This window comes from Salmo salar, chromosome 11 (assembly GCF_965601325.2).
Source record: "Salmo salar chromosome 11, fSalSal1, whole genome shotgun sequence".
NCBI lineage: Eukaryota > Metazoa > Chordata > Actinopteri > Salmoniformes > Salmonidae > Salmo > Salmo salar.
In genome coordinates, this window is record NC_138301.1 from 33,959,989 (window position 1) to 33,977,846 (window position 17,858).

Below are 17,858 nucleotides of genomic sequence, written 5' to 3' on the forward strand. Positions count from 1 at the left end.
TGTTAGTACCCTGTATATGTTCATTATGTGTTGTTAGTACCCTGTATATGTTCATTATGTGTTGTTAGTACCCTGTATATGTTCATTATGTGTTGTCAGCACCCTGTTTATGTTCATCGTGTTGTTAGTACCATGTATATGTTCATTATGTGTTGTCAGTACCCTGTTTATGTTAATTATGTGTTGTTATTACCCTGTTTATGTTAATTATGTGTTGTCAGTACCCTGTTTATGTTCATTATGTGTTGTTAGCACCCTGTTTATGTTCATCGTGTTGTTAGTACCCTGTTTATGTTCATTATGTGTTGTCAGTACCCTGTTTATGTTCATTATGTGTTGTTAGTACCCTGTTTATGTTCATTATGTGTTGTCAGTACCCTGTTTATGTTCATTATGTGTTGTTAGTACCCTGTTTATGTTCATTATGTGTTTTTAGTACCATGTTCATTATGTGTTGTCAGCACCCTGTTTATGCTCATCGTGTTGTTAGTACCCTGTATATGTTCATTATGGGTTGTTAGTACCCTGTTTATGTTCATTATGTGTTGTTAGTACTCCGTTTATGTTCATTATGTTGTTAGTACCCTGTTTATGTTCATTATGTGTTGTTAGTAGCCTGTTTATGTTCATTATGTTGTTAGTACCCTGTATATGTTCATTATGTGTTGTTAGTACCCTGTTTATATTCATTATGTGTTGTTAGTACCCTGTATATGTTCATTATGTGTTGTTAGTACCCTGTTTATGTTCATTATGTGATTTTAGTGCCATGCTTATGTTCATTATGTTTTTAGTACCCTGTATATGTTCATCATGTGTTGATAGTACCCTGTTTATGTTCATTATGTGATTTTAGTACCATGTATATGTTCATTATGTGTTGTCAGCACCCTGTTTATGTGCATTATGTGTTGTTAGTACCCTGTTTATGTTCATTATATGTTTTTAGAACCCTGTTTATGTTCATTATGTTTTTAGAACCCTGTTTATGTTCATTATGTGTTTTTATCACCCTGTTTATGTTCATTATGTTTTTAGAACCCTGTTTATGTTCATTATATGTTTTTAGCACCCTGTTTATGTTCATTATATGTTTTTAGCACCCTGTTTATGTTCATTATATGTTTTTAGTACCCTGTTTATGTTAGGCCCGGATTCAATCTGAGCGCTCTATTCGACAATGTGGCCTTTAAAGGTAATGATACTGCGTACATATAGATCACATTTAGAGTAAACGCTGCAGATGACAGTTCAATTGGAAATGACCTTTAAATGCCAAGCACACTATAGTGCTGTTTCGGATTGAACCCTGGCCTGAATGTGTTGTGTGTACCCTGTTTATGTGTTGTGTGTACCCTGTTTATGTTCATTATGTGTTGTCAGCACCCTGTTTATGTTCATCGTGTTGTTAGTACCCTGTATATATGTTCATTATGTGTTGTTAGTACCCTGTATATGTTCATTATGTGTTTTTAGTACCATGTTCATTATGTGTTGTCAGCACCCTGTTTATGCTCATCGTGTTATTAGTACCCTGTATATGTTCATTATGGGTTGTTAGTACCCTGTTTATGTTCATTATGTGTTGTTAGTACCCTGTTTATGTTCATTATGTTGTTAGTACCCTGTTTATGTTCATTATGTGTTATTAGTAGCCTGTTTATGTTCATTATGTTGTTAGTACCCTGTATATGTTCATTATGTGTTGTTAGTACCCTGTTTATATTCATTATGTGTTGTTAGTACCCTGTCTATGTTCATTATGTGTTGTTAGTACCCTGTATATATGTTCATTATGTGTTGTTAGTACCCTGTCTTTGTTCATTATGTGTTTTAGTACCATGTTCATTATGTGTTGTCAGCACCCTGTTTATGCTCATCGTGTTATTAGTACCCTGTACATGTTCATTATGGGTTGTTAGTACCCTGTTTATGTTCATTATGTGTTGTTAGTACCCCGTTTATTTTCATTATGTTGTTAGTACCCTGTTTATGTTCATTATGTGTTGTTAGTAGCCTGTTTATGTTCATTATGTTGTTAGTACCCTGTATATGTTCATTATGTGTTGTTAGTACCCTGTTTATGTTCATTATGTGATTTTAGTGCCATGCTTATGTTCATTATGTTTTTAGTACCCTGTATATGTTCATCATGTGTTGTTAGTACCCTGTTTATGTTCATTATGTGTTGTCAGTACCCTGTTTATGTTAATTATGTGTTGTTATTACCCTGTTTATGTTAATTATGTGTTGTCAGTACCCTGTTTATGTTCATTATGTGTTGTTAGCACCCTGTTTATGTTCATCGTGTTGTTAGTACCCTGTTTATGTTCATTATGTGTTGTCAGTACCCTGTTTATGTTCATTATGTGTTGTTAGTACCCTGTTTATGTTCATTATGTGTTGTCAGTACCCTGTTTATGTTCATTATGTGTTGTTAGTACCCTGTTTATGTTCATTATGTGTTTTTAGTACCATGTTCATTATGTGTTGTCAGCACCCTGTTTATGCTCATCGTGTTGTTAGTACCCTGTATATGTTCATTATGGGTTGTTAGTACCCTGTTTATGTTCATTATGTGTTGTTAGTACTCCGTTTATGTTCATTATGTTGTTAGTACCCTGTTTATGTTCATTATGTGTTGTTAGTAGCCTGTTTATGTTCATTATGTTGTTAGTACCCTGTATATGTTCATTATGTGTTGTTAGTACCCTGTTTATATTCATTATGTGTTGTTAGTACCCTGTATATGTTCATTATGTGTTGTTAGTACCCTGTTTATGTTCATTATGTGATTTTAGTGCCATGCTTATGTTCATTATGTTTTTAGTACCCTGTATATGTTCATCATGTGTTGATAGTACCCTGTTTATGTTCATTATGTGATTTTAGTACCATGTATATGTTCATTATGTGTTGTCAGCACCCTGTTTATGTGCATTATGTGTTGTTAGTACCCTGTTTATGTTCATTATATGTTTTTAGAACCCTGTTTATGTTCATTATGTGTTTTTAGCACCCTGTTTATGTTCATTATGTTTTTAGAACCCTGTTTATGTTCATTATATGTTTTTAGCACCCTGTTTATGTTCATTATATGTTTTTAGCACCCTGTTTATGTTCATTATATGTTTTTAGCACCCTGTTTATGTTAGGCCCGGATTCAATCTGAGCGCTCTATTCGACAATGTGGCCTTTAAAGGTAATGATACTGCGTACATATAGATCACATTTAGAGTAAACGCTGCAGATGACAGTTCAATTGGAAATGACCTTTAAATGCCAAGCACACTATAGTGCTGTTTCGGATTGAACCCTGGCCTGAATGTGTTGTGTGTACCCTGTTTATGTGTTGTGTGTACCCTGTATATGTGTTGTTGCCTGTCGTGTTTATGTGATGTTGCCTGTAGTGTTTATGTGTTGTTGCCTGTAGTGTTTATGTGTTGTTGCCTGTAGTGTTTATGTGATGTTGTCTGTAGTGTTTATGTGTTGTTGTCTGTAGTGTTTATGTGATGTTGTCTGTAGTGTTTATGTGATGTTGTCTGTAGTGTTTATGTGTTGTTGCCTGTAGTGTTTATGTGATGTTGTCTGTAGTGTTTATGTGATGTTGTCTGTAGTGTTTATGTGTTGTTGTCTGTAGTGTTTATGTGTTGTTGTCTGTAGTGTTTATGTGAAGTTGTCTGTAGTGTTTATGTGATGTTGTCTGTAGTGTTTATGTGATGTTGTCTGTAGTGTTTATGTGATGTTGTCTGTAGTGTTTATGTGATGTTGTCTGTAGTGTTTATGTGTTGTTGTCTGTAGTGTTTATGTGAAGTTGTCAGTAGTGTTTATGTGATGTTGTCTGTAGTGTTTATGTGATGTTGTCTGTAGTGTTTATGTGATGTTGTCTGTAGTGTTTATGTGATGTTGTCTGTAGTGTTTATGTGTTGTTGTCTGTAGTGTTTATGTGATGTTGTCTGTAGTGTTTATGTGATGTTGTCTGTAGTGTTTATGTGAAGTTGTCTGTAGTGTTTATGTGATGTTGTCTGTAGTGTTGATGTGATGTTGTCTGTAGTGTTTATGTGAAGTTGTCTGTAGAGTTTATGTGATGTTGTCTGTAGTGTTTATGTGATGTTGTCTGTAGTGTTTATGTGATGTTGTCTGTAGTGGTGACTGAGAGGAGAATGACCTCCAGATGCATGGTGTCCTTCAGGCCCAGCGTTACAGCGTGCATGAGTGTGCCTGACATCAGAGCTTAATAGTGGGGGGGGGGGGGGGGGGGGGTGTAGCAGGCAAATAGAGGAGCCATTAAATAGCACTACATCTGCCACTGTAATGACAACACCATGAATCACACAGGTAAGCAGAACCCCATTGTGTGTTTGTGTGTATCTGTAAAACAGAGAATGTCATTCTTCAGCATAATTATTTTCATTCAACGGATCAAGCGGGGTAAGAGTAGCCTCCTCATACCCCCACCCAGGCCTGGTCCGCTCTTCTATATCTCATCTCATCACTGTGACCGTACTGGGTTAGTGTGCATGTGTACGGTGTGTTAGTGTGTGTTCAAGTGCCTGGCACAGTGCTGAGGCTCAGATCTTAAGCCGAGAGCAGGGAGGGACTTGGACCAGATGTTCATCTCCACAGCAACAAACCACTCTGGAAACTTTCCCACATGACCACACACACACACACACACACACACACACACACACACACACACACACACACACACACACACCAGACACACACACACACACACACACACACACACACTCTGCTCTGCAACAGATCTCCTCTCAGATGGCAATCACCAATCCAGCGCTGCTATGACCAAAAGGGAATCGAACCAAGGTCATCTGCAAACCTCAAGACCATGTAAGCCCACTAAGCTAAAGCCTAGGCATGCAACAGCACTACTTTGCTTTGGAAATGCAACAACTCAACATTGTTGTTGGCAGGACAACAACACTATTGGCAAGGTAACAATGACTTATTGGCAACCCTAAGCAGAAACAGCCTGGCCTGCAACACCAAATCTTAACAAATCTCCATCCACATTTTGAATTTATATTTGTGAAACAATGCTGTCTTACATGTATAACTGTAGATATGTAGCTCAGTCAGTGCCAGAGGAGAACAGGACATTGTTTGGCAGAGGTGTAAATAGTGTTTGATGTTAGCTAGTGGTTTGTGATGATAGCAGGGGTGCATGGAGACAAATAGCCTGTTCTTCTGCTGTGGGATATGTTGAAGAAGGAACACTTTGTATAAATATAGGCATTAGTGTCCCAGTTAAGATTTCACTCATGAAACTCTAATGAAACAAAAGCTTGAGGAGTGGCTTTGCTAAATCACTACAGTTGAACATGAACAGTATGTTGATATCTGACTTCTATAGTGAGTTCAGTGATCACTGCATCTTGTGCTCACTAACTGGATTAGAGAATCACTGGTCTAATCCGCTGTCTTCTGAGAATCAGAAAAAAACAAGGATATCTCTCAGAATCAGAATTCTGTGCAGTAAAATTTTATTTCAACTATACATGCCATGTTAAAAAAAATCATCAAGAAGTCCTGAAACAAAAGACGATCATTTTGTACACATTCACAGTTCCAACTTTACAACATATCTACAAACACTCTGAACAAACATCAGGAGGTCTTACTGTCCAATCAGAACAGTATTAGAAAGGTAATGTCGACGAGGCTGGTTCATCTGCACACATAGAGCATAGATAGACAGGAGGGTAGGAAGGCTTTAGACTGACACTGCAACACAAAGACCCAGGTCAATATGGCAATGCACAAGACAGCTGAGCACAGCCTGTCTGTCTGGACGAATGGAACAGAGGGGTGTGTGTGTGTGTGTGTGTGTGTGTCTCTGAGCCCAAACACTGGTTAGCAGAGGACGACTGATAGACAATATTCTTTAATTAATACAATTATCTTTTTAAACAAAATGTGGCTTCGGGTTCCAAACAGGCAGACAAATTAATTCCCCAAATAAAGTAAATGTACCCAAATCATAAACTTCATTCTCAATGTAAGATCTGACCCACATCCTGTTGTTATACATGTCCTGGTCACATGACCACTGCTCACTCTAATGGAACAGTTTATTAAGACATTAGATACACATCTTTGATCTATAATAATTACCCGGAGTGTTTACCTTAATACTGGGTTAGATGTTTTATTGAGTACTGTATTGACTGTTTACTGTATATTGGGCTGTATAGTGCCATGTTGAGCTGAGTGTTTTGAAGCAAAGCATTTAGAGAGAAGACAAGAGTCAGTCAGTCTACATCCCCATGCCATAATAGTACATTCACTGCATGGAACCTCAGCTTGGCCTATCAGCAGCCTTCTTTTTCATGAGGTCATATACGGATACTGTAATCCCAGCATGCTTTGCTTCAGCCTGCATTCTGTAATGGAATGTTGGTGACTAAACCGACTCTTAGTTCTAGAATCGAAATAACTGCAGTTTGGTAGATAAATACAAATTTAAATGCGGAACACAAATTTCACTCTGAATTCAAATAATCAGAGTTGCTTAGGCTATATTGTAACAATAATGACATATTCAGGACCAAATCACTTTTTTCCCTCAATATTTCTGTATATCGATCATTCGTTGAATAAGGCACACGATGCACAGATTGGGGTTAACTGGCCTAAAAATAGGTATACTCATATATTTATAATATGTACAGTATCTTGTCATTACCAGCATGACTCGGTAGGACACATTGGTAGATGTTGGTGTGATTGTACACTTGTCACTCACTGGGAAACTGCAAACACAACACTGCCTCTGGAACCAAAATGGCAACCAGAGAACCAAAGATCTAAGATCAGTTACCCTGGAAATGGTGAAGATTAGGTTTGAGAGAGGGTAAGCTGATCCTGCATCTGTACCTTGGGGCAACTACCACACAGAGAACAGTGTGTGAACTCCCACCGGAGCACAGAGACTAACACTAGTGACGGACATGCAGTTGGCAGGTGAGACAGACAGACATGTTACAGAACGCCATTTCAACCTGACACAACTAAACCCATTGGTGTTGCATAAAATGTTTACGTCTTCCATTTCTGAATAAAATGAAGAAAACCAAACCAAAACAACACCAGCCTGTTGAAGTGGGTTGGATGAAATGTTTCTAAATACCACACTGCTACATTGAAAGACTGGAGGAAAGGTCTCTGCATCGCCAGTCTGTATCTGTGTGTCTGTGTGAGACAGGAGAAGAGTGGTATGTGTTGATAGAGGACTCTGATGTCACTGGAGCCTGTTCTAACAGTGCATTGAATTGCATGGTCTGTACACACCACACACACACACACACACACACACACACACACACACACACACACACACACACACACACACACACACACACACACGTCAGAAGACAACGGCAGCTGTAGGGTACAGACACATAAGAGGACTAAATACACTCAACATATAGTACTCATCATAAACCAATAGCAACATACATTACTCATCATAAACCAATAGCAGCAAACGTGTTTAGTAGATATCCCAGTGAGTTACAGAGGGTCCCTGTTAGGGTACGTAGGCAGCCAGGCCTTTCACCTCCCCAAGCAAAGTGTGTGTGTATGTGTTTGCTGTACATTGGGTTTTGCCCTCTAGCTGACACACACTGGTGTTCTCTCTGTTGCCTTCCTTCCTCCTCAGTCTTTATAGTTGAGTTAAACACCTCTAAAGGGACACTATGTTTAGTGTCTCCTCGCTGCTCTCCCCCATCAGCCAGACAGACAAGATACAAACAGTTCTATCGTATTCCTCCCCCTTGTTCAGTTCAGTCCAGTTCACATTCATGGGAAGACAGAGGGTGTCCTCCAAATGGCACCCTTATTCCCTATATAGTGCACTAGGTACAACCAGGCCTATGTGCCGTGGTCAGAAGTAGTTGACAACAAAGGGAATAGGGTGCCATTTGTGACATAAACAGACAGTGCTTAGTGACAGTGAGACATCAGACCCATTCTTCAAGTAGTTCTCGGAGTTAGACCTTGTACCGTCCACAGTCAGGATCATAGGGCCAGGCTACACACTGGGGGCCACGCTAGTCCCCTACAGGACCCCTACACCCATCTACCCCCACCCTGCCTTATGTCCTGGGGCTGGGCTGGGGTTAGTGTGTCAGGGCCAGGGGTCAGGGTTAGAGGAGACTGACCAGTGTGTTGTGAGATGGAGAGAAACATGGAGCCACAAGACAAGACACAGAACTCCACGTCACATCTTTGGCCACTGGTGTGATTTCCCTTTTTAGAGTGAAGGAATGAATCATTCCATAGGGAACACACCCCAACACACATGGTCCTACTCCCTCCCTAAGCCTTCTCACAACCAGTCTGGCTCTAGAGCACACTCAGTAGTGCCCCTGCCCTGTCCCAGTTAGTACACTCCATAGTGTCCTAGTAGCTGTACTTGTTGACCACCCTCATCTGAGGAGTCTGTGGGGTGAAGGCGTTGGGTTTAGGGGGGACGTCAGGCTTTAGGGACGGGGTCCGTTTAAGCCCCTGGCGAGGGAGTGAGCCGTGCCCACTGTAGCTGCTCTGGCGGGACAGGGAGGGGGGGTGGGGGTGTTGATGGGGGGAGTGGAGCCCCCTCTGGGAGTCCAGTCTGGAGGGAGGGGTGGGGGGCATGTACCCCCCTCTGTTCATACTGTGTTGGTGCGACAACGACACCCCCATACTGACCCCGTTGGGAGAGGTGGCGGTGAGGGAGTGTCTGTGAGAAGAGCTCCTGTGATGAGAGCCGTACCTCCTCTCCAGGGTGCCGCTCATGCTTCCTCCCATACCCAGGCTGCCTGTGGGGGAGCTAGGGGTGGAGGGCAGGGGGACGTCAACCCTCTTGGTGGGGCTGTGCCTGGGCAGGGAGGAGGAGGAGGGGGAGTAAAGAGAGGCCTCTCGGCTGGGGACCTTGGGGGGAACCTCAGTGATGTCCCCTAGATGCTCCAGCATCAGGTGTTGTCTGCTGGGTCGGGGCGCTGAGCCGGCCCCCTCTTGGAGGATAGCCTTGGAGCTAGCGTTAGCCGTGTTAGCATCATTCAGGTGCTTCAGCAGGTCGTTCAGTGTGTTCCTGGCATCCAGCGACCTCTTCTGCTCCTTCCTGCTTCCTTTAGAATGAGGGGGCGTGGCCTGCAGGTGTTCCATGTTCTCTGGCTTCCTGTCCAGGGTGCGCGGCGGCGTGACGTCGTCGGCCGGGTTTCCATAGTAACCACTGCGGTATTCGTGCGTGGCGTTGGGAAGGACGACGGCACTGGGGATGTGGGAGTGTCCCAGCGCAGGGTGGGGGTGGGGCTGGGGGTGAGGAGGGGGGGAGGAACTGGGGTGGAACTGGGGACTCTTGGCGATGGAGGAGGAGGTAGAGTTGGAGTTCTTCCTGGATCCGTTGATCTTCCCGTGGTGATTGGCTCGCTCCCACTGGTTCCTGATTGGCTGCAGGCCTTTCTGCTGCAGCACAGGGGTAGACTCGGGGGTGGGCAGGGCGGCCAGCTCGGGGGGCTGACAGCCGTCCCGGAGGATCATGGTCTTGGTGTCTCCGTTAGGAGTTAGGTCCTTACCACTGCTCAGTAAGTTGGTGTACAGCTTGGGACAGTCCAGACTTGGCTGGTACTCCTGGAGACAAGACAGGACAGGAAGACAGAAGAGAGGGCATTGTTAATTTGGTTCCTCCAGCCAACACACACACACACACACACACACACACACACACACACACACACACACACACACACACACACACACACACACACACACACACACACACGTTTGACTTTTTAAACATTTTGTTAGGTTACAGCCTTATTATAAAATGGATTAAATAAAAATAAATCCTCAGCAATCTACACACAATACCCCATAATGACAAAAGAAAAACAGGTTTTTAGATCTGGGGAAGGGTACCAAAAACTGTCTGCAGCATTGACGGTCCCCAAAAGCACAGAGGCCTCCATCATTCTTAAATGGAAGAGTTTGGAACCACCAAGACTCTTCCTAAAGCTGGCCTTGGTCAAGGAGGTAACCAAGAACCCGATGGTCACTCTGACAGAGCTCTAGAGTTCCTCTGTGGAGATGGGAGAACCTTCCAGAAGGACAACCATCAAAAGGCACTTAAAGACTCTCAGACCATGAGAAACAAGATTCTCTGGTCTGATGAAACCAAGATTGAACTCTTTGGCCTGAATGTCAAGCATCACGTCTGGAAGAAACCTGGCACTATCCCTACGGTGAAGCATGGTGGTGGCAGCATCATGCTGTGGGGATGTTTTTCAGAGGCAGGGATTGGGAGACTAGTCAGGATTCAGGGAAAGATGAACGGAGCAAAGTACAGAGAGAACCTTGATGAAAACCTGCTCCAGAGCACTCAGGAACTCAGAATGGGGCGAAGGTTCACCTTCCAACAGAACAACGACCCTAAGCACACAGCCAAGAAAACGCAGGAGTGGATTCGGGACAGGTCTCTGAATGTCCTTGAGTGGCCCAGCCAGAGCCCAGACTTAAACCTGATCGAACATCTCTGGAGAGACCTGAAAATAGCTGTGCACAACGCTCCCCATCCAACCTGACAGAACTTGAGAGGATCTGCAGAGAAGAGTGGGAGAAACTCCCCAAATACATGTGTGCCAAGCTCAAAGTTCAAAGGTGAAGCAGTTATTTTATTTATGTATTTTATTTGATATTCTGGCCCCTTTTGAGTTTAGCGTCAGGAATGGAGGACCAAAACGCAGCAGGAATGTGGATGCTCATCTTGTTATTTCTTTTTAAATAAAGAGAACACCAAAATAACAAACCGAAAAACGCACGAACAACAAAACAGTCTTGTCAAGCTCACAAAGGCAAAACAAGAAACAAGCTCACACAACACCAAACCAAACAATTACCCATATATAGGACTCTCAATCAGAGGCAACGAGAAAGCACCTGCCTCCAATTGAGAGTCCAACCCCCCATCAACCTAAACATAGAAATACAACAAACCAGAAAGAACATAGAAATACAAAACATAGAACATAGACCAAAACCCGGAAATAATAAATCAAACACCCTACTACATAAATCACCACCCCGAACCACATAAACAAAATACCCTCTGCCACGTCCTGACCAAACTACAATAACAAATAACCCTTATACTGGTCAGGACGTAACAGAGGCTGTAATCGCTGCCAAAGGTGCTTCAACAAAGTACTGAGTAAAGGGTCTGAATACTTATGTAAATGTAATATTAGTTTTTTTTTAATGATAAATTAGCAAAAAATTCTAAAAACCTGTTTTTGCTTTGTCATTATGGGGCATTGTGGGTGTCATTATGGGGTATTGATGAGGATTTTTTTTTACATGAATTTTAGAATAAGGCTGTAACCTAACAAAATGTGGAAAAGGTCTGAATACTTTCCGAAGGCACTGTAAATGTTCTATCCAGGGGGTGAATTACAGGGGAGCCAGGGGGGGCTCAGCTCCCCTGAATGAAACAAAAGTCCACCTTTGGGGGGGATCTAAATAATGCTAATTTAACCATTCTCCTATTTGTTTAAAAGCAGCGGTAAATATGTTTTACAGTGGTAAATATGAAAATAAAAGTTTACAAATTAATCAAACACCCCCACCTTTCTGTCATGGTTTAAACCATTTATTTCTATGTGGCTGCACAAACCGTCTCCCTGTCCACAGCACTGTCCACTCACTAGTGCTGAATTTCAGCCTCAGCTGAGCTCCTTTAAACACATAGATTTTTCTTTGTACTTGCTCATTTTTGCCATTTGTTTGCCAAGTCCCTTTGATTAAAATTATGGCCTTTTATTCCAATGCATTAGATTTATCCGTTCATTCATAATTGTTTGCTTTTGTCAGTCAGCTGTTTAGAGTGCTCATTGCTTTGTTTCTCAGGCGGGCGCGGGTATTGTTGTTCTCTGTGCCGTCCGTGACCAGAAGTAGACCATTTATTTAGCTTTATTATTTTCAATCAATATCAGTTTTCTTGCCTGGATCAGCTGATGATTGTCTCCAATATCACTGGACAACTAGCCTACAGCTAAACACCAATGCGCAACCATTCCATCCAACATTAACGACAGTAGGCCTATAGTACACTCTTTAGAAGACTTTGATTTTGCAATGGCATAGGCCTACATTATTTTGGATAATGACATTTTACATAGGCATTGTTACATTTAGTGCTTTTTCCGAGATCTCCAAGATCCAGGAATAGACCTGGGTTTAAGTTCAATGTTCTAATTAAATCGTTAAATGCTTAATAATTACCAATTACACTGTCATTAATGTCATAAATGTAGGGAAAGAAAGGTTGTGGTTTATGTCACACGATCTGTGAAGAATCTAAGCATTCAACTCGTGAATTATGGACAACTCATGAACTAGGGTGTAACCATGTTTTGATTCAACTTGTGTATTATATTGAATGTAGGCTACCTGTTCTGCTTATGTTCATGTGTGTAAAATTGCTTCAGTTGAGAGCGTAGGCTACTGGCAGTGATGTAGGCCTAGTGGAGGGTAAAGGCAACAAAATGCAGTTGACCCTCCTTTTTCTGAAAAATGCATTAAAAGTATAGGGAGCGTAACTTTTTTCACCGCAACCGGCAATCAGAGTTTACCCACCATTTATTTACTACTACATCACTGGCTACCCCACAGTGAAGGTGTCAATACCCATAAAACCTAGCGGTCAAACATGGAAATGGTTCCAATCGTTTTTCCATCATTCATTTTTCCCATAGGGAATTTTAGAAACACTTAATGTAAGGGATGTGTTTCGTGGAGGCTTATCCTGGCGTGACGTTTTGATAACCATGTCAAATCTCTCTCGGACAAGGTGACTTTTATCAATATAGTCAGCTCTATTTACTTTTCGGTTTGAAAATGCTAATTAGCATCAACATAGACATCATGCAAGACTACACATTCCTACAAGCTCCTGCACGTCATCTCCAGCTGACACCTTTGCTAACAGGTATTGTGTCAATTTAAAACTTGCACAAGACAGTTTACAGTCATCAGTGTACATGCAGATGTCTATTTCCAGTCATCAGAGTACATGCAGATGTCTATTTCCAGTCATCATTGTACATGCAGATGTCTATTTCCAGTCATCAGAGTACATGCAGATGTCTATTTCCAGTCATCAGAGTACATGCAGATGTCTATTTCCAGTCATCATTGTACATGCAGATGTCTATTTCCAGTCATCAGAGTACATGCAGATGTCTATTTCCAGTCATCATTGTACATGCAGATGTCTATTTCAAGCAGTCATCAGAGTACATGCAGATGTCTATTTCAAGCAGTCATCAGAGAACATGCAGATGTCTATTTCCAGTCCTCAGAGTACATGCAGATGTCTATTTCCAGTCATCAGAGTACATGCAGATGTCTATTTCGTCATCAGAGTACATGCAGATGTCTATTTCCAGTCATCAGAGTACATGCAGATGTCTATTTCCAGTCATCAGTGTACATGCAGATGTCTATTTCCAGTCATCAGAGTACATGCAGATGTCTATTTCCAGTCATCAGTGTACATGCAGATGTCTATTTCCAGTCATCAGTGTACATGCAGATGTCTATTTCCAGTCATCAGAGTACATGCAGATGTCTATTTCCAGTCATCATTGTACATGCAGATGTCTATTTCCAGTCATCAGAGTACATGCAGATGTCTATTTCCAGTCATCAGAGTACATGCAGATGTCTATTTCCAGTCATCAGAGTACATGCAGATGTCCATTTCCAGTCATCAGAGTACATGCATTGCACTGTTTGGATTATTTTGGAGTGGACAAACACGCACAGGTAGCCTACATGTTGAAGTGATTTGTTTGACAATCAGATGAAAGCATCATGACTGGTTGTGTTCATGCCACATTAAAACATATTTTTACCGTTAAATTATGTCTATATTATTATTATTAGCCCCCCCTCAAAGAAATTGTGCACGCCGCATCCTGAATGCCAGTGTAATTCGCACTCTGGATCTATCTATCTACATAAGATACAACGATAATGTCAGTCAGTAACACTCGGTTACTGAATAATGTGTTGACTCATAAATTGCACTCTGTATTCAGGTCTCCAGGTTACCTTGACAGGACTGTCGAAGAGCCCGTTGAGCTTAGCGAAGGATCCGGTGGAGTCGCTGCAGGAGGGGGCTGACTCTGCATCTTTGTGGGCGTGCCGGGGCTTGTGGCGGAGGAAGGAGTCTCTGTAGCAGAACACCACCAGGCCTGCCACTAACGCCCCCAGGAGGAAGGCAGCCAACACACAGCTGATCAGGATATTCATGTGGACCATCTGATTGGCTTCTCCCGCCTGGATCTCCCACACACCTGAAGTCACACACCCCATTGGTTAACGAACACCCCGACACACCCAATCACAGCCAATCACAGCTTTACACTACACCTCTATAGCAGGTGTGTTTGTGGACACTCAGTCATGCATGGTTTCTCTGCTTTTCCCCTTAAAGGTATTCTGTCCGCTATCCAACAGGGATTTTATTGTTACCAAAACCATTCAGATTGGTTTCCACTCTCGTCATTCTTAATTGTAAATACATGGTGAAAATGGTTAGGATCCCACAACCACTCCGGTGATGTAAGCCAATCTAGAAGAAGTAGTGTTATGTTAGTTTGAAGATGAAGAATTGAAGTGTTGCTTTTTCCCTAACAACTGTCAAACATTTGTCCAGATAAAAAGGAGGGTTAGTGCATTCCTAACTAGGACAGAGAAAGACTTCTTCTCCCAGTATCAGAAAGACAATGAACCATTGACTCCCCAGCGTTGTCAAAGGGAAGAGGATTGTAGTTTGTCCTCTACATGGTGAGGCTGTTCTGTTTCTAGACTGCAGCTTGGTTAGTAACCACAGACATGGACGAGTTAGACATCCACAGAGCAGGACAGAGACAGAGAGAGGTCCTGGAGCAGGAGGGGTTAATGGACAGGCCTGGGACATGCTCTAACGCTCCTAGGGTTAAAAAACCTAACTCCCGGTGTTAACCCTTTACACCTGGGAACAGGGTTAACCCTTCAACTGTAACAGCCAGGGTAATAGGGTCTACTGTTCAGAGAGAGAAACGAGGGACAAATAAAAGTGCAATATAGAAGTGCAGAAGGTTTGAAGATAAGATTTGAAAGAATTGTATAAAAAGGGAGAAAATACATTTTCACCATGTAGAAAATCATTATGATCATGACAATAAATCAATGAATAAATCAAAATACATGAAGTTGGATGAAATATAAATCATAACAAAATCTGAAAAATGTAATCTGCTATATCAATTGATGATAATCCCAAATATCTGCCCCTGTGTGTGTGTGTGTGTGTGTGTGTGTGTGTGTGTGTGTGTGTGTGTGTGTGTGTGTGTGTGTGTGTGTGTGTGTGTGTGTGTGTGTGTGTGTGTGTGTGTGTACAGTACCAGTCAAAAGTTGACACACCTACTCATTCAAGGGTTTTTCTTGTAGAATAATAGTGAAGACATCAAAACTATGAAATAACACATGTGAAATCATGTAGTAACCAAAAAAGTATTAAACAAATCAAAATATATGTTATATTTGAGATTCTTCAAAGTAGCCACCCTTTGCCTTAATGACAGCTTTGCACACCCTTGGCATTCTCTCAACCAGCTTTATGAGGTAGTCACCTGGAATGCATTTCAATTAACAGGTGTGCCTTGTTAAAAGTTCATTTGTGGAATTTCTTTCCTTCTTAATGCATTTGAGCCAATCAGCTTTGTTGTGACAAGGTAGAGGTGGTATACAGATGATAGCCCTATTTGGTAAAAGACCAAGTCCATACTATGGCAAGAACAGCTCAAATAAGCAAAGAGAAATGACAGTCCATCATTACTTTAAGACATGAAGGTCGGTCAATACAGAACATTTCAACAAGATTCTTCAAGTACAGTCGCAAAAACCATCAAGCGTTATGATGAAACTGGCTCTCATGAGGACCAGCACAGGACAGGAAGACCCAGAGTTACCTCTGCTGCAGAGGATAAGTTCATTAGGGAGTTACCATCCTCAGATTGCAGCCCAAATAAATGCTTCACAGAGTTCAAGTAACAGACACATCAACATCAACTATTCAGAGGAGACTGCGTGAATCAGGCCTTCATGGTCGAATTGGTGCAAAGAAACTACTACTAAATGACACCAATAAGAAGAAGAGACTTGTTTGGGCCAAGAAACACGAGCAATGGACATTAGACCGGTGGAAATCTGTCCTTTGGTCTGATGAGTCTAAATTTGCGATTTTTGGTTGCAACCGCCGTGTCTTTGTGAGACGCAGAGTAGATGAACGGATGAACTCCGCATGTATAGTTCCCACCGTGGGTCTGTGTGATGGTGCTTTGCTGGTGACACTGTCTGTGATTTATTTAGAATTTAAGGCTACCACAGCATTCTGCTGCGATACGCCATCCCATCTGATATGCCATCCCATCTGGTTTGCGCTTATTGGGACTATCATTTGTTTTTCAACAGCTCAATGACCCAACACACCTCCAGGCTGTGTAAGTCTATTTGAACAAGGACAGTGATGGAGTGCTGCATCAGATGACCTGGCCTCCACAATCACCCAACCTCAACCCAATTGAGATGGTTTTGGATGAGTTGGACCGCAGAGTGATGGAAAAGCAACCAACAAGTTCCTCATGAAGCTGGTCTAGAGAATGCCAAGATTGTGCAAAGCTGTCATCAAGGCAAAGGGTGGCTACTTCAAAGAATCTAAAATATAACATATATTTTGATTCGTTTAACACTTTTTTGGTTACTACATGATTCCCTATGTGTTATTTCATAGTTTTGATGTCTTCACTATTATTCTACAATGTAGAAAATTGTAAAAATAAAGAAAAACCCTTGAATGAGTAGGTGTGTCCAGACTTTTGACTGGTCCTGTGTGTGTGTGTCTGCTGTAGCAGCTATGGGACAGTCAGGGCTCCATACAGTGTGGTGGCAGCAGTTCTCTCTCTCCCTGCTAGGCCTTACCCTCTAGGCCCCCTGGGAGTGACTCTAGTGAATGGGAGGTGGCCGGGTCATCCTGCTGCACAAACCCTGAGCCATACAGGTCTGGAGAACCAGCCCCAGGCCCCAACCCAGGCCTTTCCCCGGGACCAAGCCCAGGATGGGGGCTCAGGGTGGGGGTGAGTACTGGGGGTACTGGGGGGTGTATGGGCCCACTGGGCTGGTCTGTGAATGACGTAGATGACAACTCCATGTCTGTGGTGACAAACAAACTGTTAACACGGTGCGTAGACATGAGGCCAGCGGGCTGTTAGCTTACATCCTGGTTAGTAGGCATGGGTTGGTATGTGTACGCACATATGGATTAGTTTACATAACATAATAGGTTTAATGTTTTATGATAATGTTGTTTGAAAAAATAATACATTTTCTGATTCAAGAGCTATTTTATTTATCATCATTACCAGTAATAGAAATACAGTTGTAAGATTAATTTTTTTGAGACAGGATACAGTTTGAAAGGGGAAAAGGGTGAGAGTTGTCTTAGGAAGGTCTTTGGTACACAGCAGCGATGATTTCATAGCAGTGATGACGTCAGAGGAGGGAGGGGCGCCAAGTGCGCATGCAGGAAGTAAACAGGAAGTAAAGAGGAAGTAAAGAGTAAGTGCGTGAGGAAGATGAAGTGAGGAAATGAGTCAGTGTAGCGGTGAGATGGAGATTTCTGACGTGACCCGGTGATGATGTTGTTTGTTGAGATGATGAAGAAAATAAAGGTATTGAAGAAGAGGAGGTTTGTTAAAAAAGATGAAGAGTGAGCAGCGTTGAAGGAAGGATGGAAGGAGACAGGGGTTCGG

General features: G+C 42.1%; 1 protein-coding gene across 5 annotated transcripts in view; it reads right to left on the reverse strand.

Moving 5' to 3' along the window:
* Positions 1-5,493: 5,493 nt before the first annotated feature.
* Positions 5,494-17,858, reverse strand: part of LOC106562535 (semaphorin-6D-like) — a 41,780-nt gene continuing 29,415 nt past the window's right edge. For 3 of the 5 annotated variants that reach the window (XM_082957873.1, XM_082957871.1, XM_082957872.1), the window contains 3 exons: positions 17,029-17,259; positions 14,116-14,360; positions 5,494-9,636 (listed from right to left, as the gene is read on the reverse strand). In XM_082957873.1, coding sequence (XP_082813999.1) covers positions 8,431-9,636; positions 14,116-14,360; positions 17,029-17,259 — 1,682 coding nt within the window. In that variant the 3' untranslated portion in view covers positions 5,494-8,430. The remainder of the gene's footprint in view (positions 9,637-14,115; positions 14,361-17,028; positions 17,260-17,858) is intronic. The other 2 variants (XM_082957875.1, XM_082957874.1) reach the window with 1 other exon arrangement.